The sequence below is a fragment of the Rhizophagus irregularis genome, chromosome 31 (assembly GCF_026210795.1).
Source record: "Rhizophagus irregularis chromosome 31, complete sequence".
Lineage (NCBI taxonomy): Eukaryota > Fungi > Glomeromycota > Glomeromycetes > Glomerales > Glomeraceae > Rhizophagus > Rhizophagus irregularis.
The window spans coordinates 238,388-264,440 of NC_089459.1; the positions used below are offsets into that span (position 1 = coordinate 238,388).

At 27.2% G+C, this 26,053-nt stretch overlaps 8 protein-coding genes across 8 annotated transcripts; 3 read left to right on the forward strand and 5 right to left on the reverse strand.

Annotated features, from left to right (window-relative positions):
- Positions 1–838: 838 nt before the first annotated feature.
- Positions 839–1,297, forward strand: OCT59_022158 (uncharacterized protein; the record flags this gene model as incomplete). Its single annotated transcript, XM_025333806.2, has 1 exon — positions 839–1,297. The coding sequence occupies one exon, from the start codon at positions 839–841 to the stop codon at positions 1,295–1,297; it is 459 nt and encodes a 152-aa protein (XP_025185606.2).
- Positions 1,298–1,336: 39 nt separating this feature from the next.
- OCT59_022159 (uncharacterized protein) lies at positions 1,337–4,232 on the reverse strand. Its single transcript, XM_066144644.1, has 2 exons — positions 4,004–4,232; positions 1,337–3,906 (listed from the first exon to the last, which is right to left on the reverse strand). Exons 1-2 carry the CDS (start codon positions 4,113–4,115, stop codon positions 1,553–1,555), a joined length of 2,466 nt encoding a protein of 821 aa, XP_066006086.1. The 5' UTR covers positions 4,116–4,232; the 3' UTR covers positions 1,337–1,552.
- A 474-nt stretch (positions 4,233–4,706) lies between these two features.
- On the forward strand, positions 4,707–7,816 carry OCT59_022160 (uncharacterized protein; the record flags this gene model as incomplete). The annotated part of the gene is made up of 11 exons (XM_025314218.2): positions 4,707–4,719; positions 4,792–4,912; positions 5,009–5,204; positions 5,286–5,381; positions 5,445–5,553; positions 5,650–5,846; positions 5,934–6,466; positions 6,550–6,794; positions 6,879–7,018; positions 7,092–7,231; positions 7,333–7,816. 11 exons carry the CDS (start codon positions 4,707–4,709, stop codon positions 7,481–7,483), a joined length of 1,941 nt encoding a protein of 646 aa, XP_025185608.2. The 3' UTR covers positions 7,484–7,816.
- Positions 7,817–9,350: 1,534 nt separating this feature from the next.
- On the reverse strand, positions 9,351–9,700 carry OCT59_022161 (uncharacterized protein; the record flags this gene model as incomplete). The annotated part of the gene is made up of 2 exons (XM_066144645.1): positions 9,351–9,591; positions 9,669–9,700. 2 exons carry the CDS (start codon positions 9,698–9,700, stop codon positions 9,351–9,353), a joined length of 273 nt encoding a protein of 90 aa, XP_066006087.1.
- Positions 9,701–10,243: 543 nt separating this feature from the next.
- On the reverse strand, positions 10,244–10,935 carry OCT59_022162 (uncharacterized protein; the record flags this gene model as incomplete). The annotated part of the gene is made up of 5 exons (XM_066144646.1): positions 10,244–10,306; positions 10,401–10,454; positions 10,579–10,614; positions 10,700–10,710; positions 10,854–10,935. 5 exons carry the CDS (start codon positions 10,933–10,935, stop codon positions 10,244–10,246), a joined length of 246 nt encoding a protein of 81 aa, XP_066006088.1.
- A 1,251-nt stretch (positions 10,936–12,186) lies between these two features.
- OCT59_022163 (uncharacterized protein) lies at positions 12,187–13,326 on the forward strand (the record flags this gene model as incomplete). Its single annotated transcript, XM_066144647.1, has 4 exons — positions 12,187–12,478; positions 12,535–12,801; positions 12,861–12,973; positions 13,309–13,326. The coding sequence occupies 4 exons, from the start codon at positions 12,187–12,189 to the stop codon at positions 13,324–13,326; spliced, it is 690 nt and encodes a 229-aa protein (XP_066006089.1).
- Positions 13,327–16,964: 3,638 nt separating this feature from the next.
- OCT59_022164 (uncharacterized protein) lies at positions 16,965–18,632 on the reverse strand (the record flags this gene model as incomplete). Its single annotated transcript, XM_025329438.2, has 1 exon — positions 16,965–18,632. One exon carries the CDS (start codon positions 18,630–18,632, stop codon positions 16,965–16,967), a length of 1,668 nt encoding a protein of 555 aa, XP_025185610.2.
- A 1,687-nt stretch (positions 18,633–20,319) lies between these two features.
- On the reverse strand, positions 20,320–22,522 carry OCT59_022165 (uncharacterized protein; the record flags this gene model as incomplete). Its single annotated transcript, XM_066144648.1, has 9 exons — positions 20,320–20,360; positions 20,454–20,795; positions 20,867–21,024; positions 21,112–21,169; positions 21,249–21,335; positions 21,454–21,609; positions 21,686–21,845; positions 21,921–22,016; positions 22,100–22,522. The coding sequence occupies 9 exons, from the start codon at positions 22,520–22,522 to the stop codon at positions 20,320–20,322; spliced, it is 1,521 nt and encodes a 506-aa protein (XP_066006090.1).
- Positions 22,523–26,053: the final 3,531 nt, after the last annotated feature.

Below are 26,053 nucleotides of genomic sequence, written 5' to 3' on the forward strand. Positions count from 1 at the left end.
TTTGATTTCAATAGACCAAAAACCAAATATAGAAAATCATAAACAAAATTGTTGCAGCTGCGGTTTGTAATATTGTAAACTTTATCGGAAATCTTTTTGTATTAACTTTATCTAGAATTCAATTACTTTATATAGAAATATCGCCACAAATTAAATTAAAATAAACAATAAAGTATTATTTCATTACGTGATTACAAATTTTTTGACTGCGACATAATACACTAACCAAAAAAAAATTTCAAAAGGGAGTGAGTCGTAACAACGTAAAAAAATGAATACTGTAATACTGCATCATGCATCATGCATGATCATGCGATGATCAAAAGATGAACCGGTAATTATTTTTATATTCGAATTTACGGAAAACGTTCCAATTTAGGATTTTATACAAGATCTGATTACATTTTGCTTTTTTATGAATACAATTGTAAATCTCTTTTTAATTCAGGTATGAATTACGAATTATTTTTAATAATAATAAATTTTATAATATGACATGATATATCATAAATTATGAAACATGGACAATTCCGGGGTAAATGATATTTAAAACGCGATATTTACGCGTGATAATTAGAAAAGTTCAAAAAGGAGATAAGAAATTAACCAATCGTTTTTTATTTTCTTTTTACTAAGAAATTTTTATGGAAATTAAAGAAAGATTAAAAAAATTGGTAAATAGTTTAGATCTGCTTCTAAGTATAGTTTTTTCTAAATATAAAAAGAGCAGTAATGAACAAACTTAACAACTTGTTTAAAAGAAAAAAAAAACAAAAATTCTTAAAAAGATAATCAATTAAACATGAAATCTGTGTCAACATTTCTATTCTCATTAATAATGCTGTTAGTTGTTACTACAGCAAAATCTTCAGAAAGAGGACTTTTCAAAAGGGCCATTTTTCCGCCTATATCACCAACTATACCTATACCTACTCCTACAACTTCGTTACCACCTACACCACCTACACCACCTGCACCACCTGCACCACCTGCACCACCTGCGCCACCTGCACCACCACCACCTATACCAACTGCATCGACCCCAACAGTTACCGTAACGATTTTATCTACATCCTTTTTACCAGCTGAGACTACTCCTCCTGCTCCTCAAACTACGGAAGTGCCATCAACAACGGTTGAGGTAATTAAAACAGTTGCGCCGGCTTCAATTCCAACAGATTCAGGTTCAGATTCATATTACGAAGGAAATGGTAATTCATTGATTGTGGAAGGAATTGGAATTAAAATGAGTATAGCTGCTGTATTTTTGAATGTGTTTTACGTACTTTTTGCATAATAATTTTTTATTAGTATATAATATACACACACACACATATATATATTCTATATGTTTAAATTAAAAATTTTTATTAAAAAATTGTGATTTTTATTATGAAAGAGAGATTAAAAAAAAGTACGTATATAAAAAAATTATTCTTTCCTCATATTTTTTTTTTAAAAAAAAAAGACCTAATATAGAATATCATAAGATATTTATATACACTTATAATTTAAATTAATATTACTAATATTATAATTTTGGTGAGGGCTATTATAATTTATAATAATGTAAATTAACAATCCACATAATTATTATTAATAAAGTTATTCTAATTTTCAAATTATTCAATAATTTTTCACAAAGATTAATTATGGAATTGAGTGGATTATTATTATTATCATTTTCGCGATCATCAAATTTTTCATTATTATCATCTACTACTAGTACAACATTAGGATCGGGAGGATTATCACTTCCTTTTATATTTGTAGTCGTTATTATTGTTGAACGACAAATCCAATTAGTTAATTCACTCGTGGATTTGGTCAAGTAATAACAAATGTAAATGAAAATGAAAGAGGCCACAAATAAGTTAATCCACCACCAAAATCCCCATTGTCCATCACCAACTAATACAAGTAACCCTTTGGTATCAGCAGCAAGCCACATATGAAATTGTCCAATAAAAGTTTCTAAAGAACATTTTCCAATAAAAGTGAATAATCCACTAGTGGTATTTCTTAAATATTGTGTACTATTTCTTAATATGATAAAAGAAATAATAGGCAAGAATGAAATATAAGGATGATATTCATTATATTTAAACTTATTTTCTCTGGTTATTTCAAAATGAAGGAACCAAATCATCACAATAGCGGAAATAATTATAGAATATCGTTTAATTGTTGTCCAATATTTCTTTTCAGTTATTTTATATTCTTGAAATTTAATTAGTATCAGTCCAACTAACATTCCAATATATACAATAAATATATCTAATTGTATCCGAAATCTCCACTCTTTTACGTTCCAATTAATATTCGCAATGATTTCTAGAAATGAAAATATGTTCTCTAATATTCCTGGTTTAAGTATAATCCAATACACAATTGTACATGAAAGTGCCATCTTACTTAATAAGAATATCATCGAATTGTTGCGTGATGATCTAATATACATCGTTATATAAATAACAAAGAACCAAAATGTTGTCAATGGGGTGAAATAATAAGAGAGATAATCAGTATCCATAACGTAAGTTAATACTATGGTCAATAAGTTCAATCTAATTACTACGTTAACAATACGATTAAGTCCAAAATCCGCTTTTTTATAGAAAAAAATGAAATGTCCATATCCTGTCATGAATAAATAAGATGCCACTAAAATTCTAATTGAATTGTAAATTCCGGATACTCTTGATGCTCCTATATAATGATATACAAGTACTGCCATTTGCATCCATCCTTTCCATTCGTCCGTTTGATCACGATTAAGGAATGCTTGATCCTTATCTTTAGTTTTTAATGAAAATATTCCACCGACTAAGTAAAGAATGGTGAGTAATGTGAAGTGATAGACATCATACTGTTTATGAGATTTAGAGAAAAGAGAAGAACGATCTGACCAATACATATATATAACTGCTAACCCAAATGTAAGTAATGAGAATAATATAGATTCTGATGGAATTATTTTTTCCAATAATCTATTAGATCGATATTCAAATATTTTATAATAAACACCAATTGGTATTAATACAAGAAAGACTACAAAAATGCTAAATTGCGCCCATTTCATTTGTGGATATCTATTACAACATGTATTAGACATTGGAGCTTTTTTAGGTAATAAATCATTACATCTATAATTGAGTAGGATATCCGCTTGAATATTTATAATCTCATCCGAATAATGCAATCCGTCTTCCGTTTCTTCTCTTGCTTCTTCAATAATTTTATTAAATACGAATGGAACATCTAATAAATCTTTTTCTTTTTGCTTAACTTTTAAATATTCATTCATTTTATAAATATCTTCATCTGACATCGTAATTGCTCTTGTTGGACTTAATTTTTCATGAACTAAATGTTCTACCGGTGCAAAAAATATTGCATCAGCAATAGAAAAGTAAGCTTTTGGTGATGATGTGATGACGTCAAATATTCTATCTATATTTTTTTTCCATCCGTTAATTCCACCATTTCCTCGATGTCTTAAATACCATAATCCACTACCCATTACTAAAATACTTGGTCTTTTACCAAATAACCCTCTACTTCTTTCATGACTCTTTCCTAATAAAATATCTGTTGAATTACTATTTAAATAAGGATCCCATCGGAAATCAAATGTAATCTCGTTGAACGTAAAATGTAAATCGGAATGTTTGGGTTGTGATGTTGTATTTATTGTAGGTTCGATTTTTTTTATTAATGAATAAAACAATGCACGAATCGTTGAATCCCCTATGAAAAGAATTCGTCGATTTTTTAAACATGATGCTGCACTTTGCGTATCATATTTCTTCATCATGCATGATGATGGTTGCCAATTTCTATGTTCGGTTGAATCTAAAAATGATCCATCGTTGAGCAAACTATTGCACTTAAATGGATCATTATCTGAAATAGATTTTTAATGAAGCAAAAAAGTATAAACGTATGGCCTTTTAATTTAAATATTGTATTTCTTAATATCAATACTTATATCAATACTTACTGAGATAGTTTGAACCGAGAGCATATAAGAAAATTATAGCTACCAGAGCCCAAAATGTATAATGAATGATATTTGGTCTATTAATTGAATAATGCGGGGACCCTTTCGACATGTTAACTCTCAAACTAGAGAATTATAAAAGGGTAAAGAATGTTGAAGTAAAGAAAGGGGAGGAGTTTGTAAAACGGAAATGTTGGGATGTTGATGAGGAAAGAGTAAAAGTAAGTTATGAAATTAGAAATTTCCAAAATCACAGTAATAATGCTATATTGTAGATCATTGTAATACAAATAGTAAAATAACTGTTAATTTGTATGCCACAAATTTATGCTTGTGTTACATAAATGCAACCTGTGTATCATTTCTATTTTCTATACAAAAACGGATATATAAGTGATATTTTTTCATTTCTTTACAACTCGTTATTCTTTTTTTTTGTTTTTATTTTCCAAGATGTATATAAATATATTATTAAAAAAAATTCTTTTTATTTCATTATTGACGCATCTAGGTAATGTACCCCATAACGAAACAATCATTATTTAAAGTAAAAAACTTATATTAAAAACTAACATATTTTAAATATATTTCGTGCAATTTCTTGTAACGAATAGCGTTATCACAGGATAATGAATTTAATAAGGTTTTTTATAAGAAACTAGTTTCCGTACCATGCGTTCGTATATTAAATTCAACCGGCGTAATGGGATGTCAATGTGCGTAATTTTCAATTTCACCAATTTATTCTTCGGATCAAACCTATTTGTAACCCACTTTTATTCCTAAAGCTTTAAAACCGACAAGTGGATTATTAATCTTAACAGAAACGCAAGATTTATTAAATGATTTTATAAAATCAGACCGAAAAGGAAAATATGTTGTAATACTTCCATACGAATTAATGACAAAGTAATTACTAATATAATTTTTTCTTAATAAATTGAAACATATTCATAACACTAATTATAACCTTCGGTATAATAACCTTTTTTTATATATTTTTAGTGATAACCTAAGATCACTTGAATCATCGGGAAAGATGTCTGGTGTATTAACATTAATAAATGGTACTGATCCAAGTTCATCAAACTCTGCTCCTATAATACAACGACCGATTTTTTTATCACCGGATGAAAAATGTCCAAGTTGTCAATTCGGGTTATATAGAAATGATGAAAGTAGGTATATATGGAATCCAAATGTAAGTGATATAACAAAAAAAAAAGGTCGAAATTTTATTTTACGACATGATATATATTTGTAAAATTTATTTTTTTTGTAGGGATTAGGGATTATTCAAGAAAGATATGATTTTCCTATATTTGCATTATATCCTTATGATAAACCATCCATTAAAAGTTATAATAGAATTATAAATGTAAGTTTATACCATATATTTATTGAAATTAATATATTATCTTCTAACATTATTTCAATTTAGGGAGTGCAATTTAATGAACGAAAATCTTATGTAAGATTTCCTTTGAAAGCGGTGGAATTTGATGCACTTATGTATGCTGCTGTAGACGCTTCTACATGTTTAAGAAGAAGTAGCTATTATCATTTTTTTTTAAAAAAGTATTTTGAAGTATAACTTATAATTATAATTATTAAAATATACATGTATTTTTTAAATACTTTTAAAGATTTTTGTAATCCGGTTGGAGGATATTCGGTTTATTCAACACCATCAATTGATATGAATGAGAATGATGGTAAACCAATTATAATAGTATCAGCTGCTATGGACAGTAAATCATTATTTCAAGATATTACGTTTGGGTTAAATAATGGTATATCTGGTTCAATTGCTTTAATAGCTATAGCAGATGCATTAAGTAGGGTAAGCTAACTTAAGAAATTTAGTAAAAAAAAAATTTCAAACCCATAATATAACTAATTAATTCTTTTTTTTTTCTTTTTTGTCAAGTCGCCAACACCAGTAAAGAACTTTCAAAAACATATATTATTTACATCGTTTGCAGGGGAATCATGGGGATTTTTAGGATCACAAAGATTTGTTAAAAACATTTTTGAACCGTTTAATTGTATTCAAAATAAAACCAAACCAACAACATCATGTGGGTTCAATACTGGGAATTTTGGTGGATGTACTTTTCCTTGTTTTAGAGATTTAGACTTCAAAAGAATAAATTTTGGTAACATAGATTCTATATTCGAACTAAGTAGTGTAGCTAATGGGATAAGTAAGGGGCCGGGAAATATACAAGAATTTAAGTATTTTGTACATGTTGATAACGAGAACAATGCTGGAAATCGATTATTAATGCAAGGATTAGGAGCGTTATCAGCTGTTGGAGGAACAGGAGCGGGATTTGTTAGAAATGCTAGCGAGGATGGTGTATTCAGAAAATTGCCTCCCAGTAGTTCTATGGCTTTCTTGGAAAAAAATATAAATATACCAGCTGTAGTTATAAGCGATTTTCAAGCAAATTTAAGCAAGTAAGTTAAGAAATACATTAAGAGAGGAAAATATATTATTAATAATCGATTGATGATTTTTTAATTCTTTTTTGTCTATATAGTTATTATAATAGTGAATATGATGATGGAAGTGATTTGGATGTTTCAACAATTATCTCTTCAATTTGTTCAATAGCAAATGTAACATCACAAGCTGTTTGGTTACATGCACAAAATTTATTGAGTCCAACCAGTTCAGCTGCAAATAATCCCATTTCCGTTAATTGTACTTTAGTTGGATTATTATTTGACTGTTTAACCGTAGATGCTTCTTGTTCTTTATTTGACGCTTTTAGAAAAAGTAAAGGTAAGTAATATGAGTCATAAAATTTATTGGAAAATTTTGGGCTTCTAATATTAAAATTTTTTATTTTTATTCTCTTTAAATAAGATGATAGGATATCTCATTATACGGGAGTATTTCAACAAGGTTCACAACAGCTTTTACCACGCTTTCATTATAATGTTTTAGGATCAATAAATGCTAATTCAATATCGGATCGGAAATGTAAAAATGACGTGGATTGTGAGGTATGTTTAATTTTCCTAAGTATAAATTTCAGCATTTTTATCAATTAATTCAATTTGAATATTCTTCTTTTAGTTTGGAGAAATTTGTGCAAACCTACACTGTACGAATTCTTTTACGAGATATCATGATTCATATGGTGCTGGATTAGAGTTTAATGAAAAAGGCGAAACTACGATAGTTGATCCTGAAAAAACTACATGGGTAGAAAGCGTGTACGTAAATTGAATTTTATTTATTTAAATGTTAATGATTCTTATGGCTTTATTTCACATTGGTTTAACATGTTTTTTTTGTTTGTTAATTTTTTGAGTAGGTGGTCGGATTTTAAATTTAATTTATTTAATATAACTTCAAGTGAATCACAAATTGGTGAATTGATGACCGGTATACTTTTAACAATTTTAAGTATTATTTGTGTAATTTTTGGTAAAAAATATATAAGACAAACTTTGAAACTTGATTAAATATACCGAATATTATAATAGGAAAAATATATAAAAATCTTGTAATTTATTTATTAATCATTGTAGGGAAAAGGGAAAATAGAGAAAAATGGTAGAATAAATTTATAAAGAAGGTATAAATGGTGTAGAATTAATTACAGTATATATATTAGATATTCATTAGTTTTATTAAATATTGTAATTTATACGTTTAATATATATTAATTTACTAATTTACTAATTTCTTTTTATATAATTTAAATAAATGCATTTTTGTCAACGTAATTGCGTAAATGTTCTTTGACGCCGAATTTACTATTTGCGGCAATCTTCTATTTTCTGATGCACAGTTACACCCCAAACCATACTCACTATGTATAAAAATTAAAAAAATCCCAAAGCCCAGATGAAAAGGTGTTCCAACCCTAAAAGTACATAAAAGATTAAATTTTTAACTTTTTTTGGGGGGATGAATTCGGAGAGTTGTTTGAAAATGCTAGATGTCTTCTTGATACATGTAATCGCGTTTTCGTCTCAACCTTGCATGTTCAACTTTAAGTTTCGTACAGTAGTCTGTTAGCTTGTTCAATCGATACTGTAAAATTAAATTAATAAGCACGATAAGATAAATACATTAGTAAAGAGGTAAGTGAAAAACAAACCTCTAGAGTACATAACATGGTATGAACTGCCTCATACGCAGGTAACTCATTCGCTGAGGCGGGTAATGAAACCTTGTCGATATACCGATTCCTGTGGTTCGAGCATCCATGGCGTATAGACTTAACTGTAGACCTGAACTACTTATAGTATAATTTTTTATATTACACAAAGTTACCAGCCTCTCAGGTTAGTTTTTCTTCCTTTCGTCAAGCATTATTATTTACTAACCATGACATAAAACGCGTCTTAGCAAGATCTCTAAATTTACTCTAAAAATAAAACATTTAAACATTTACCAATCACTTGGCAATCGTCATTTTCAGAGTTCTGCGAAGATGTGTCCAAAAAGATATCTAGTGCCGAGATTATATTTGATAACCCTTCAACAAAATTTTGATGCGGCGGATTTTCAGATTTCTTCCAGGACTTTATCTTCAAATCGATAGAATCCAGAGATATTTACCACCGACAAATTACATGAAAGTTATAGTGTTCGGTTAAACTGAAGGATTCGGAAATATTCTCTGGTAAGCCGGGAAGGTTTCATCACTCTGTTACAGTAATCATATCCCTCATGCCGACCATCAACTTTACTCAATATAGGAAACGTTTGTTGAATTTCTAAATAAACGGGTCACATGTTGGACAAGGAAATTAGAAGATTTTTCGAATGACCTAGGTTAAATGCACGTAAAACTATCATTACCTCTATAATATCAAAAAGTTCTATTTCAGATCGGTCGAACTCTATCATCTTCCACGATTTTTTTGTGATTTAATTATATTACTTAAATTTTCTTCTATAAATTGGAAATTAATTGAAGAAATTGAAATCTCTATCAAACATTTCTTAAACTCCAAATGGAAATGAGACCAAGTTTAAACAGTGAATTATATAAAGGAAGGCTATCAAAATTAAAAGAAATGTTTCGAGATTTTTTTGTGGTTTAATTATATTACTTAAAAATTTTCTTCTATGAATTGGAAATTAATTGAAGAAATTGCTACGTCTAATCAGAAATCGTCTAATAATTCACCCCATATTTTGATCAGCTTATTCCACCGAATATTTAACCAAGTGGCCTGAAGCGCGTGTCTTCGTCGGTGATCCAAGGATTTCCAATTATTGATGACGCTAAAGAGGAAGATTCGCCGTTCTGGCTAAACGAATATTCCCATTCCTCATCTTCATTGTTATCTTCTGGCAAATGGGCAAAAACTTTGGTTAAATCTTCCGAAAAAAATCACGTAATTTTGAAATATTTTTAAAAGTTCCGTTTTCATTAAGTTTATTTTTAATAATAAATTGACGAACTGTCTTATCAAGTAAGTTCTTGTCGGCCTTTGCGATTTCGTTCATGCAAAATCTTTGTTCACTTGTAACAAACAATTCGTTGCAGCCTGGAATGTTATTCATGGTGAACTTTTGTAATCCATTCAGACTAAGAATCCCCCAATATGGCGGACTTAAAAAAAAAAGACGATATTCGTGAATTTCCATAATAAATCTCACCCGCAAAGCTTTACATAAAGCAATACTTACTGAACCTCGGGATTATTTCTTGGCAAGGACATATTAACAAAATGAAGGGGAAAGGTGGAAGAAGGAATCAATCTATATACAATAAGGCTGTTATACATATTGTAATTATTAATGTCACCAAAAAGAGATCGAATTTAATTGATTGATGGATGTTGATAATAGAGGGATACTCCTTCAATGATAAATTTAGCCAATCAATATTTTTTTATTTTTGGGGTAAAAACGAACGAATAATAAGATCCATTAGATACACTCAATACCAATGAACAATAACGGTAAAAATATGAAAATAAATGTGAAAATATATTGTAATAACATACTTTTCCCTTCATCTCTACTCTTCCCTCTGCTCTTCCCTATGCTATACTCTTCCCTGTTCATTTCATAGAGAAGATACTTATAATATGGATGATGTTTTTCCGAATGGAACCAAAATCAAATTCATAGTACGGATAAAGTTTCTGGACGAAAAAAAAGTAAGTTATTTTATTCTTTTTTATTAAAAAAAAAAAAATTCTTATTCCGAAAATTTTTATGTCTCTTTAGCATTAGCTCACCGTGTGGAGGAGTATTATTCAGCCTTTTTCTGATGCAGTCATATTAACGCAATTTTCCCAAAAGCGTATTCCAAATCGACCCTACGAATTATATAAAAAAGGGATATCCAATTTATCCTCCTTACGTAAGAAAAACAAAAAAATTGAACAAAAAATTCAAACAAATCAAACTTACTTTTGCGTCATCAATGATTACTAATCGATATAATAAAAACGCTCCTTCCATAGACTCTGGTACGATGTTATCCGTGTATTGTTTTTCGATTATAAGAGGAAGAAGAAGCAACCGGGCACATTACTTTTCTTGTTACAGCACGGCAGCACGTGATCATAGACGCAGTGAAATTTCTCACCTGAGCTTTATCACATGAATAAACGCAGCATAACCACTAGCATAACCATTCAGTATAAGCGTCTTCGCGTGCCAGATTCGTAGTTGCGATACAAAAATCGAAGCAAAAGCTTATCTCTTACCTGTTGGTCCTCTATAAAGGCGGAATGGAATACCATAATTATGGACTCGTAGTTAGCAATATTAACAATTAGCCGTAGATTTTTTTGAAGCGATTATACATTGTTAATAGGACACACATGATTAAAATTTAGAACCAGGACGCTTATTACTAACTTTCAGATGCATAGTAAAATAGAGGTATAAGCGAAATAAGTGATGCTTTCAAGGGAGGACCATAAGCGAGTTCCTGCACCATTGATAATTTTTTTCTTGAGACTTTCAAGAGGCTGACGACCGCCAAGAAATAACTTGGATACCTTCTTACTTCACCGCTAAAGACTGTAATCTCCTTGGTAATATATAGTCAAGGAATCACTCGCACCAAGGACTGGAACAGACACGAGAATCGGCATAGTCGTACCCTCTTTATTTTCCAAACAGTGTCATATGTAAATTTACTTTGAACAATCTCTTTAAGAATAGTGTCGTTTCAGAATCTGTGCCGGAAGAGAAATGAAGATCAACTAATATAAAAAGGATACTCACTCACGTGATAGTAATCACACGGTAAAGTAGTGGTATATTAATCGATTTTTTTTTCTATTGGTCATTTTTTTTCGCATTGTTTTAATTGTTTTACTGATTACTCGTGAGAATTTTTTAATTATATTAATGGGTTAATGTATTCATTAACAAATTGAGATCCATTTTTCTCTATAAATTTCCTAAAATAAAGACTCAAATCCCATTTTTTTGTTATAAAATTTTCTTTTTCCTGAAATAAAAACTATATTGGTCAAGTTAAAGTTCGCATTATTAAAATTTCAAGCTGTGAACTTAAGACACCAAGGAGCCAGAATTTATAAAAAGAAGAGAAAAAGAATGAGTTCTTCTGCACTGTAATGAAGATTATTGCTGCTAAGAAGACTAAGAGCCCTACCCAACCTTTTTTTCAAGTCAAATAAAAGATTTCAAACACACAACTAAATTAAATCAAGAAGGGATCTCAGTAGTTCTTTTACAGAGTTGATACTTCTATATGATACTTTTACAAACTTATACCTTAAAAAAGTAAGAGTTTCTAGAACAGAAATGTTATACGAGTAACATAAACGAATGAATCTATTTAGTTTAGATGTAAATATTTTTGAGACCAAAATTATGTCACCCAGAAATTGATACGATGATCTGCAAAAAATGATGGAGATAAAATTTACCATGGTTCACCATTTATAGTGACTGGTAAACATCACTAATTTTATTTTACAAAATTATATTAAAAAATCCCATGAAAATTTAAAGATTTTAATATATATGAAGTCACTGTTCCGGATAAAATACATATGCCTGATCTTAGAATAACAAAATATTTTATAGAATTCACTTACATGTACTGTATTCACAACAAAAAGTTGATAATAAAACAGTCAAAGAAATGGACCATAGACTGTCACAGTGTTGGGAAGTTTGTCCAAAAATTGGCTGTCATCTACATCGGAATATCATAATGGAACCAGTACCAACATTAAAGATTATGATAAAGATAGCGGTTGGAATAACAGCAATAACAGAAAAACTACTTCCTGGGGTATTCAAAATGAATGTTGTGATAAGGTCAGAAGTGATTATATTTTTCAAGAAAATTCGTGGAATAAATCAACCAAAACTTTATCAAATCCTAAGAATCTGTCTAAAACCAAACACTGCCATAGACCCATGTAACTTTGTGAGGGGTCCTCTGGAAAATAGTAATGCACTAAATGGATATCAAAGACTGGATTTTGTATTACAAAAAAGCGGTGAAAAAGGCAATTGTATGGTCTTATGTATAATATGCTGTTTACATGAAAGTTAGAGAAGAAAGAATGTATTTCACAGTTGAGAGATGTTTTAGGAAGTATTGATATGTCACTCGAAGACTTTGAATTGTTGATATTAATGAAAATTAGAAGTAATAAGGAATTCCACGGGAATAAACTTGAAACTAGAGCACACACCAAAGAAAGATTTGATGAATATATCATAACTATTTCGAGGATCACAGCATACGTGATCATAGCAACATCTGGACAAGAATCGCCAACGCGATCACATATTATTGCAACTTCGGCGTTTCGGCAAAGTGTTTCCTGATGAAATGAGATGCTTTAAAAAACTGTAAACCTTTATCTATTCTTCAAGATAACGGCTGCCATTCCGTCAAGCAATCAGACACAGAGGACGAAAATCGAGAAAGATTACCCGATAACAAACGGTTCCTCCATGTCTATAATCACCCCTGGCATTCGAATAAGGCAACTATTATTTATTATTATATACTTGTTTTAAGCAACATTTATTAGTTATTCGGTTAAACTCTTTAATGCCCTTGATATTTTAAACCAACAATAATGAAAAAAATTTTTTTTTTCATCAATAATTTCTTGATACTTTATCAAATTTATTTTATTCTAAAATACACTACCTGGACAAAAGTAGCTATTAACTTTAAATTTTATATAATATTAATGCATAGAGCATATGTATTGAATTTTTCATTGCTAGCATGTTATTATATGGTTTATGAAAAAATTGTAAAAAAAGAAAATTGAACTAAAATTGCAAAAAATTTATATTATTTTCACTTTAGAATGCGCAGATGAAATAACTAACGCAAATGCTTATATCTATATAAGACAACGAGGCATACTTCGTTCAGGAATTGGCAAAATTATAAACTATTTGTATAATTAATTTATAATATGTAAGTTGAAGAAGATTTTTTTTATTTTTGGAAAATTTTTTTTTATAAAAAAAAAGGAAGGAAACTCACATTTGCTTGTTCTTTCGGTTCTTTCGTTATTAAAAATGGTATCTGAATAGTATAAATAAAAAACTACTGGATCTGCAAATTCAGTGTAACGTTTATTGAATATTGCACATGGATCAGCATTGAACGTGAAATGATACTGGAAGTAGAGATGACAAAAAACATGTTTTAAAACAATTTTGTCGTTTTAAAACACGTTTTAAACGTGTTTTAAAACATTAAGCACTTTACTAGCCTTTACTATGTAATAATTTAACGAATAGTAGTATCACTAAGCTATTACAAAATAAATTCCCAACAAGGTCAGTCCGACTATACTCTAAAAATATATTATATAATAAAGTGCTTAAATTTTTATTGCAAACTCAAAAAGGGGCTTACGGACGTCTTCTGATGATAGTCTTCTACGAGAATAATTTTAAAAAAAGGTTGCTTAAAAATACAAAAAGGTCAAGTACGCAATAATCCGATCAATGTTTTAAAACAAAAAAAAAAAAACGGTTTAAAACAATAAAAAACTGATTTAAATTGTTTTAAAACATCTTGTTTTAAATTACGTGTCATCCCTAACTGGAAGCTCAACGATCGCGTAAACACGACAAATTACAAAGGATTGAGAGACGGTTTTGTTTCTAAATTAAAAAATAATGATAAATTTTTATTTTTTATTAAAGATTTAATAAAATGTTTTTTAAAAAATATTATCGAACGTTTATATGAATGTTTTTTACAAGAATTTGCAGTAACGAATATTTTTAGATCAATAAAGGTTAAAAAATCATTTTTTAAAAAGGATTAATGAATGTTTTTAAAAAGGTTTAAAAAATTTTTTAGTGTTTTTCATGTTTTTCAAAACAATTAACGAAAAATCCTTTTTTAAAAAATTTTTTAGAATAAGAATTCTTTTAAAAAATAACTTACTTGTTTTTGTCCCTACAGTACAATGACTCCATTTGGAAAAATAAACCTGTTTCATCCGCGTTATAAATATCTTCTCCATGAAAAGGACAGGGAAGAGTAAAGAGAGGGGAAGAGTAGAGATGAAGAAAAGGTAGACAAAGACTGATTAAATTTATCGTTGAAGGAGTATAAAAAGAGATCGTTCAAGCAACCTCACTCTTTTTACTTAAAAAAAATAAATCATGTTTTATTATATTTGCGTATTATATAAAATAGTAATAAAGTAAAATAATTATTTTATTATTCAGCTTTATCTCTGTTCATGGTTAAAGGGCTTGTAGCTAGAATTTACCAGCGAGATACTGTTGCTGAAATAATATATACATATTTGTAATATCCAAAAGTGATGCTTATTGTATAGTGCTTTTGAAAAGGACATTATTATGACCGATACGTTGATAAACATCGAGAAATGACTTTGCAGTAAGTTATATTTATATCAGATTAATTCAGTTTAAGAAATCCGTAATTTATTAAAAAATATGACAAAACATAAACAGAATAATTGTTTCGTTGACCATCGAACACTGTGTAAGAGATTTATGAATATTTCATACGGCAAAAACCCCGGATTCCGATTCAATTACACGATTACGCGTGATTTTCTTTTATAACAATAAATCTTAATTATTAAATATATTTCATAAATCAAAGAACATTGAGAAATATCAGATGTAATAACTATTATTAGGAAAATACGAATATTTTATAATTCAGGTTTATATAAGATTGATAAAACTTTGATTCTACCTTATTATGAAGTGATTATGTAAATAAAGAGAAAATTTTTATTAAAAAGCAAAGTTTTATTAATTTATACTCTTACACCAAGTGATATAGATCCGCTCAGATGTACCTAAGGAAAAAAAATTGTATAAAAACCTTATCAAAAACGTATCTAATTTTTTTATAGGGAATTTACGGTTTTAATAACATGGAATAAGTAGGTTACGGTACATTTCGAAGTCATTTCACCGAAGGGATATTTCACCGAAGGAACGTTTCGCCGAAAGTGCATTTTATCGAATACATTTCGCCGAATCGTCCATTTCGCCAATGGATATTTTGCCGAAAATAGTAGCAGTTAACATTTTATTAAAAAATATTCATCGCGCAATGAATATAAAAAATTATTTTTGGATTTTTTTTTCCGGGATATCATCACTTTAACATTCAAGTAACTGATATTAATTGTTAAGAAATAAATAAATAACTTTATTTTCCTGAAAACATTTTTCACGAAAAAGTAAGTAAAAAAAAGACTATTAATATATTATAAACAACGATAAAAATCAGCTAAAAATTTTTTTAGAAAACATTTCTCTATATATTTAGTATAAAAACAATAAAATAACCAAATAGAATAAATAATTTTTCGGCGAAATGGAATTCGGAGAAATGAGGTTTCGGTGAAATGGTATTTCGGCGAAACGTCCTTTCGGCGAAATATCCCTTCAGTGAAATGGCTACGGCGAAATGGGTTTCGGTGAAATGGACTTCGGCGAAAAGTCCGGATACCGAGTAGGTCGGATACAGAGTAAGTATATAAAATTATAAATATGTTACCAAAATTAAAATCTAGTCCCGTACACGATTTTTTTGTTCCATTTAATTGGACAGATAAAAATTGTATTCAATACACACAAGTGGCTTTTTATGATCAAAGATACTGATAATAATACGTATATCTATTCACAAATGGACAAGATTTACCATGGTGGGAAACTAGATCTCGTTGTTAATGTTTTGCAGTTAAAAAGTATTGTGAGAATTGTTTCGTATTTTTTATTGGATGTAGATATTTGTTTAACAACAAATATTATTTTTGGAATTACAAATCAATCGGAATGTAAAAAATGCAAATATTATTTTGATAAAACTTATTATTTAACAGTGGGAGTGATGTTAGTGATGTTTTAGACATGGAACATGATCTTGGACGTCTGCATAATAACACAGTTATTAGGTAGGGGGGTTAAAATATCATCCGAACTGCTTCGCAGTTCGGTGATATTTCAACTCCCCTACCCAATAATATCGCTTATGGACCGTTTCCCGATAGGACAATTTCCCGACAGGTTTGACCAGAGTTAAAGATCAGCATTGAACGTGAAACTATACTGGAAACGATCGCGTCGATAAAAAAATCATTTACAGATTTACTGTGGAGGAAAGTATTCACGTGTTGGATCTTTGGACCTAAAGCAACGGATTTCGATAAGCGTTGATCCTTTGAAACTAAAATTGTCAGTGTCAATGTCAATCCTATGATGACTTGTATTTGCTAATAATTTTACTTTTATTTACTAATTTATTTACGGCCAAAATTAACGACCAAAATTAAGTGATAAAATATATACGGATTATTACAATTATATTACAATTAAATTAAATTAAGATAAGAAGAAAATAATAATAATAAATAATAATAAATAATAAATAATAAATAATAAATTAAATAAATAAATAAAAAATATAAATATATATATATATATATATTATTACCTATACTAAAACTACAAAATTTCAATAACAAAATTTTTCGTTCTTTGTTGTAATAATAAATCTTGAGATAATTTTAATTTTTCACATTTTTCACAATAAATAAGTTCCAATTTTTCAAAATTATTAATTTCAAATTCATTAATAATAATCCAATTAATAATACTATTTAAATGATTATTATTAATAAAATTATTTGATTGAAAAGTTAAAATTTTTGGTAAATTAAATTTAAAATTTTGAAGAAAATTAATTAAACTAATAAAATTATTATTATTAGAAAAAATCCAATTACCTATAAAACATAATTTTTTTAAATTATTTGTAGATAAATTTTTTGAAATTAAAGGTAATAAATCTTCAGCATAAATATTATCACCAAATATTGTTAATTCTTTTAAATTTTCACAATATTTTAATAAATTTAAAAAACCTTCAATATCATCTTGAAAAATTTTTATATCTAAAACTTTTAAACCTTTACAATAAGGGGAAATATTATATAATAAAATTTTTGATTCATCTTTAGATAATTTACGACTTAATTCAATTACACTTAAACTTTGATAAGAATTACGTATAACAGTTTCAATTGTTAAAGGAGGAATATAACATTCACGAGATTTAAAAATTTGTAATTTTGGTATAAAATTTTTCAAATTATTAATAGAATTTAAATCTTGTAAAACCAAATTTCTACATTTTTCAAATTCTATACTTTTTAACATAGGTAAAAAGATTATAGGATATAAATAAGTACATTCCTCAAAATCACAATTTAAAAATTTAATATTTTCCAAAGTATTTTTTTGTGTATATAAAGGATTTAATATATCAAAAGTGATCATTTGTAAATTTATAGGACCATTTCCAAGTATTTCAATTGATTTTAAAGATTTTTGAGATTTAATTAATTTACCAAATAATTTAATTTCTACTGAAGTTGAAAGTCCACCAATTATAATTTCTTTAATATTTCTAGAAATTTCTATTAAAGAAATAAGTAAATCTTTCATATTATATTGATAATTTCCTATACAAGTTAATTTTACAAGATTACGTAAAGAATTTTCGGAATTTGGAAATAATGATATAGGAGGTAAAGAAGGAATTTCATCATCATCAGTTAATGAAAGGTTTAATATTGAATTTGATGATGAAATAAATAAACGAATCAATTTTTCTGTAACTAAATATTCTAAACCTTCCCTTTCATTAATATCTTTTAAATCATCAATTTCAACTTCAAACCATTCAGTTATTATATTATAAATTTTTGAATAACTAATTGATTTAATATAAGTTTCATAACGAAAAAGTGGTGATTTTGTATTTATTATAGATTTAGGAATATTTAATCCATTTTCAATTAATAAATTTTTAATTGAATTTGGTAGACATCTTAAATATGTTTGAATTAAAACTTTTGATGAATTAAATGATAATGATGAATTAGAAGGTGCAGGAGAATTATAAGGTATATTAGGTATAATTGATGCAATAAAAGATTCTGAATCATCTTTACGAATAAAATGAAAAGGAGAACGCCATAAAAGAGGAATTGCTATTTGACACCATGTACGATTTACAAGACAACAAGAATATAATGAATTTTCTTCAAATTCATGAAATATTCTTTGTAAACATTCAAGGGGTAAATTAGAAAGTTTTGAAGGAAACATTTTTTTTTTTTACAAGAAATTGAATACAGTAATAATTAATAATCCCCCGTCATTTTTATAGGATTTTAAATATTATTAGATTTATTATATTTATTATCCAATCATATCAATCAAATTATAATCATGTGATAAATCGGATTATGAATACCATATTAATCGCATTTTTATTAATATTTGATTTACTTCCGGCAGTTGGTAAAAACTAAACACAATTATTTTATACATGTAATATTTTTCTATATAAATAATATCCGAAAAAAAGAACTACTTTTGCTACTTATTACATATACTTTATGTTACTTTATTCTACTCTTATGCTACTTACACTACTTATATATTATAATCTTTTATATCGATATCGATTAGTAAACGTTTTAAATACGAAACAATGATTTATTTGATATTCTTGATTTTCTATCAATATTTGTTTGCTTAATAATTATTATACATCCGGATCGTTCAAATTGAAGTTAATATTATTGAAAGAAACCAAAAATGATTTTATTAGCCGATCGATCATCACGTTCATCACGTTCGTTTAATTCTTTGTTAGAATTCGGAATTTTCATGAGGAGTTAATGCAAAATTTTATAATATATTATTATATAATAATATATATTATATATATGTATATATATATAAATTTCATAAGGAGTTAATATAAAAATTTTAAAATTTTACAATATATTGTTATATAATAATATATATATATAATAAAAATTACCGGAATAAAACAATACAAAGTTCTTGATATATCCAACCATTTTAAGATTCCCGAAGGCTTTAATTCAAAAAAATATATATATATATGTAATATTTTTTTACAGAAATCTTATTATCAATTATTTATTTTATGTACTTTATATTGGTGGAACGTATTGAAATTATATATGAAGTTTTTGCAGGTTGATTTACGAATTAATTTATTTTCAAATGAAAATCAATCACTTGGGTAAGTATATCTTATTAAAATATTAATTGTATTGCATCATAAGATAATGTGTATATACAGTATTATTTTTAACATATATTACGTTTATTATGTATATATTACGTTTATTAGGCTCTTTTAGCGGCAAAAATTACTTTTTTGAACCCTCCTCGTGTTATTTTTTTGGCCCGTATATACTGTATTACATATAGGAGGGTCAAAAAAGGATGTCGTACAGGATCAAAAAGATAATTTTTTTGCCTTTTAGCGTATATTACGTTTATTATGTTTACATATACTACATATACTGTACATGCATTACGATCAACGTTTATCAGTTATGTTTAAAATTTTGCAACATATATAATATATTACGTTTAACTATTATATATTACAATTATTATATATTACGTTTAACTATTATATATTACAATTATTATATATTACGTTTAACTATTATATTTTACATTTATTATATATTACGTTTAACTATATCTGATATATTACGTTTATCTATATATTACATTTATTATATATATATTACGTTTATAATTAATTAATTATATGACAGTCAAAGTAATATGACCGTTAAAGTTACGAACGGCTGAGTTACGAACGTCAGAGTTTAGAAAGAAAATAATCTGTCATTTTTATATATATGAACTTCAAAAATACAATATGAAAATCACTGGTTTTATTTAGAATAAAATGCGATTATATACAATTATACTGTAAATTTATTTACATGAAATAAATTTATAAATTTCCCCCGATTCTTTCATCCATAAAGTTATCGTCTGAAATAGAAAATATTCGTCGTCTTTTTAACTCATCCAACAATTTATTTAAAGGATAATCTTTATCAAATTTAATTTGAACTCCTTTATTACCTGATTGACCTTCAATGAATTCATTAACACTTCTTATACTGGTCAAAACATATACATTAAATATTAACGTTAATATAAGTACTATTATTACAAGAATTTCAATACTTGACATTTTAAATATCTTTGTATTTTTATCTTCTTTTAATCTTCTTGTTTTTTCTTCTTTCTCTTTCATTTCTTGACCTTTATCCTCTTTACTTTCTTCGTCTTCTTCAGTTTCAAGTAATGATGCCGTTTCAGAATCAAATTCTGCAAGATTTTGTGAAATGTATTTGCGTATAGCTGTTTCTAATTCTTTATAAAATTCTACTTGTCCTTCTAAAGATTTTTTCTCAATCACAGCTAAACAAAAAGAAAATGATTATTTAAATATTTAAATATTTTTAATCAAGTAGTTATAAGAATTTACTTACATTTAAGTAATGAATTTGCTGTAAATTCAACATTAAAAGTTACTATAACTCTGGTTATATTTAAATCAGCCCACATTATACACGTCCTTGTTTTTATTACGAATGTACCACCAGAAGGTACATCAGGTGTACTTGTAGATGTCACTACCGTCACATAACTATTAAATTAAATAAAAAAATTAAAATCCAACAATCCAAAAAATTTTTTTTTTAAAAAAAAAATAATAGATTTTTGAGATATTTACTTGTCAAAATCTTGATGCAAAATTTCATCTTTTGAATAACATTTTGCAGCTTTTATACCTATACGAATGGGTAGTAGATATATTAAGATTATTTGTTTTGAAAATCATAAAATAAAATTAAAAGATTATATACTTACCAGGAGTTTTGTTTAACCGTTTTATATAAGTAGACTGTCTGACTAATTTCCCTTCATCATCTTTAGTCCATTCACCCATATTTATGCCTAAATAAAATAAATTGGTTAAAATCTAACCTTGTACCTGTTAACAATCATTGTATAAAAGGAAGAAAAATTCTTGCGAATTTTTCTTTCTTTTAGAACGTAACCTTTAAATACGTACTTTCATTATTCTCTTTTAAAAACTCAGGGATAAATCCATTCGTATACAACAAGTTATAAATTTTTTCAATAGTTCCTTTAAATTTAGTATCAATTATTACACGATCATAATGTTGATTATTTTTTAAACAATCACAAATTGTCTCCCGTTTAACATCTAATTTGTATAGGATAAAAGAATAATTAGTTTAATAGTCTCTGATAGTGATAGTGAATCATAATCATGATCTTACATTTTTTGTCTGTTTCAGTACAAGTACTATTACTATTACCATTACCGTTAACAGGATCAGGATCAGAATCACAACATTCATTAGTTGAATTTGAGTAATTTTTTATTTTCATTAAAAGTTCATATACGGTGTCACGTGAGAGAAACGATGCAAAGAAATACTAAAAAAAGAAAGAATCAAGTCACGTGAGATAATATAAGAACGTCGAGGTAAAGAAATTCGTTTCGTTATTTACCTTTGAATCTTTAGTCGTTATTTGAATGGCATTTGGGATTACATATGCGGTCATCTTTTTTTCAATTTCTTTTATTTCCGAGAACGGGATCACAATCTAAAAAATAAAGATATTCCCACAAAATTACAGTAAAAAAAAAATAATAAAGAAATAAATAAAATAAAATTAAAACCACTCACATTGGTAACCCAACCAAGGATATTAGAATGAAAACAAATATTATATAAAGAAACAAACATCATTCCATGAGATAAAATCTTCTCTTTTTGTAAAGCACAACTAAAATTATTTACTAAATGTTCATTTTTAGGGATTTCTTTAAAATAACCATGAAAATCTTTATTTCGTTTTGGATGAGCCATAGCGTAACCAGTTATAACCGTTCCATCATCTTTTATAAAATTCATACATGAAAGTCTATTTTTCTTTAAACGATTCATTGTTAATATTCGTTTTTCTATTATAGAATTATCTTTATTAATTTTAGATGGTGGAGTATCCCAAGAAATTAAACCCGAAGTGTAACCATTCAAAGATTGATCCAAAGTTACATTTTTATTATTATCCGTAGTATTATTATTGGTATTATCATTAGTACCCATTATTTGTATTATTTGTAAAAGTCCAGATTTTTGTTTCTTTTTACGGTAAGAGAAACTATTTTTAATATCACCTTTCGAAAAAGCGAGAAAAGAAATATAGGGAAGGGTTGAGTTCTTATTATTTATATTATTTTTTTCTGAATTGACTGAATTGATGTAATACTTCATCATATCGTCATCAGGTGCAGGTAAAGTAAGTAAATGTATAAATGTAGTAGTAATGTTGTAATTATAAGATCATCATCATTTTGCTTTCTCGTTTGATTAAAATAATATTATTATGATTATTATGATTATTATGATTATTATGATTATTTTAACGAAAGATATGCATAAATATTTATTGGATATTTAAAAGAGATTAATGTATAAACTTTATTTTTTTAAAACAAAGATTGTTATAGAATAATATTAATAAATAATCTTAATAATAAATTATTATCAGTTTATGGGATTATTATGATTTTTTTTATGACTTTGAAAAAAAAATTTTTTTGGAGACACATTATATTTATATATTTAAAAAAAAATTCATTTATTCTTTTAAAAGGAAAATAAAATGAATGAGAAAGAGATAAGATAATGATGAAATAATAATAATTATTATTAATTTGGATTTAGTATGGTATCGTCGTGCGGAAATTATTCATGCAGTTATTTCCGGTTTTAAAAACATGTAATTTTTAGTTATTTAAGGGAAATTTGTCGATCCAATCATTATTATGAAATTGCAATAACCGATAGGTTAATAAAAAAAAAACCGATAATTTTTAAAAATTAAAACTTTTTAAAATACTCCGACCCTAAATAAATAAATGGTTACGAATATGAATTCAAATCATCGATATTTTGGTACAGACAAAAAAAAATGACATATTTTTTTTTTCGATTCTTACGAAATTTGGTAATTAAACGTTCACGTGAAAAATGATGATCACAATTTAAGTATTCATGGCATATTCTTGGCGCTTACATTTTTGTGATGAATTCAATTTAGGCTGTGATTAATTAAAACAATTAAATTTTACGCCAATTTTTAATTTGATTGGTAGAACATTTTAAGTATTACAATGTTCTTACATTCACATTAATCACATTACACAATTTTTTGAAAACGCGTTTTACCGTTTAAATGACGTAAATAATAAGAAAATCCAAGAAAATCCAAGAAAATTAAAGTAAACCCAAGTATTCACGTACCAAAATTGTGTAATCTATTCTATTCCATAATGAATCATGTGTTACCATGTTAATTCATTATTTAATATCAGTTTATTTTACGACAAAAAAAAATAAAAGTAATTGAAAAATATCGTAATTTGAATAGTTATTAATCCGATACATTTTAATATATAGTGCTTACATAATTATGATTACAAATTGATGAAATTAATCTGTAAAACAATTAAAATCGATAATTTATAAAAATTATATGGATTATGAAATCAAGGAGTTTTTGATATTTGTAATTGCAGCTGAAACTGGTCGATCATTCTTTAAATTAATAAATTATTATTATACAGTAGTTTGAAAGTATGAAAATCATTCGATATCACTTTAATTTAATATTATTTAAACCGTAATTGTTAGAAGATTTGAAATTCAAAGTACTTTAATAAATTTTTTTTTAAAAAAAAAATATCTTTCACGTGATTTGTGGCGTCTAAATTTTGATTGGTTATACATTTTATATCTTTGGGAAAATAATTTGTAATTTTTTTTGCATAATTCTTACACAAAGTATTTGGTGGACAAAATGGACGATAAGACAATCTAAAAACGAAGCAATTATTCTGTTCTATGTTTTATAAACTAGGAAAGCGGAAACCGTTGAGGGTCCGTCGCTTATAATTATAAATGTTACAAAAAAATAAAGCGTCACAAAAAATGTGATACAAAACATAAAAGGAAATAAGCGGGAGGCTAATTTATAGTGACGTAGGTGGAAAGAAGGAAAAATACATGGGTTAAACCGAGTACTACAAATTTATTTAGTTCCGTACAATAAATAGACGCTCCGGACAATTACGAATTTCTTATACTGGTATAAAGAAGAAATTAATATAACTCAAGTTTTATTTATTATCCATTAGTTACTTATTTCCGAGGTTGCGTCTTTGCAAAAGGAAAGCACCATATTCAGATATATTATTTCAGAAACAGTATCTTGCTGGTAAACCCACCCTTTAACCAGATAAAGCTAAATAATAAATTATCACTAATTTTATAATTATAATAAAACATGATTTATTTTTAGTAAAAGGAACAAAAATGTTTGATTTTATACTCCTTCAATGATAAATTTAACCAGTCTTTTTTTATTTTAGGATAAACGATCGAATAAATCGAAAAATAGAAGACTACTAATAAGATCCATTAATTACCAATAATCAATAACAATGAATTATAACAATGACAATATGAAACGTTACCCTTTACTCCTGTCCTTTCATAGGGAAGTTATTTTTAATGCGGATGAAACAGGCTTATTTTTCCGAATAGAACCAAAGTTTCTGGATGAAAAAAAAGTGTTATTTTTAATCTTTTTTTTAAAAAAATTCTTATTCTAAAAATTATTATTTTTTTTTTAAAAAAAAAACGGAATAAACGGAAGATTTTTATTACCCTGTTAGTATTAGCTTGCCTTGTTGTCCAATTGTCTTTGAAGCCAGACCGGAGGAGTATTATTCAGCCTTTTTCTTTCTATTTCCCCAAAAAGCGTATTCCAAAATTGATCCTACGAATTATATAAAAAGGTGATATCCAGGTCCTTTTATCCTCCTCGTGCAAATAAAATAAAAAATTAAACGAAAAATTCAACTTACTTTTACGTCATTAGTCCAAACTACCAATCGATATAATGAAAAAATAAAATCCCATCTCTCCTTTCATAGACCTCTGAAAATAATATATTTTTCTATATTGTTTCCGTTTATAAGAGGAAAAGAGCAATGATCTACAGAAAGTGAGTACAATGTATACCAAATATTAATTGTTATCAGTTATATCTAAAACTGCGGAAATCGGAACCTCAAATTGTGATTTTGATCAGTTTGATCAGTTACAATTTCCTATTAAAAATTTTCCTATTATAAAATTTCCTATTATAATTATACGCGACGCGTAACAATCGAATATAATTATGAGTCATCTTTTATGGAAAAATTTTTATGATGTAAATATAAAAACCCTCTATCCTCACTTTCTTTCTCTTCTCTCTCTCACCTTTTTCCACTATTGTTATCTAGGACCACGGCTCTCCCGCCTCTCCCGATACCTACGTTTTGGCTTTCTCTTTTGTAGGTTCACGGCTTTATTTTGTTGTCTCTTCCCCTTCCTCTAGCCCATAGTCGATTTTTATAACTTTCCTTTTCACCGTTTGTCTAAGGAAATATATATATATATTTTTAATTTTAGAAATACCTAGAGGCACGAACTTAAAAGTTACGTGACCTACAGCAAAGTCTCTAATAAACGTACCAAGGTGTGATGATACGATAAAAAAAATTTGGTCAAATTAATCAAGACTTT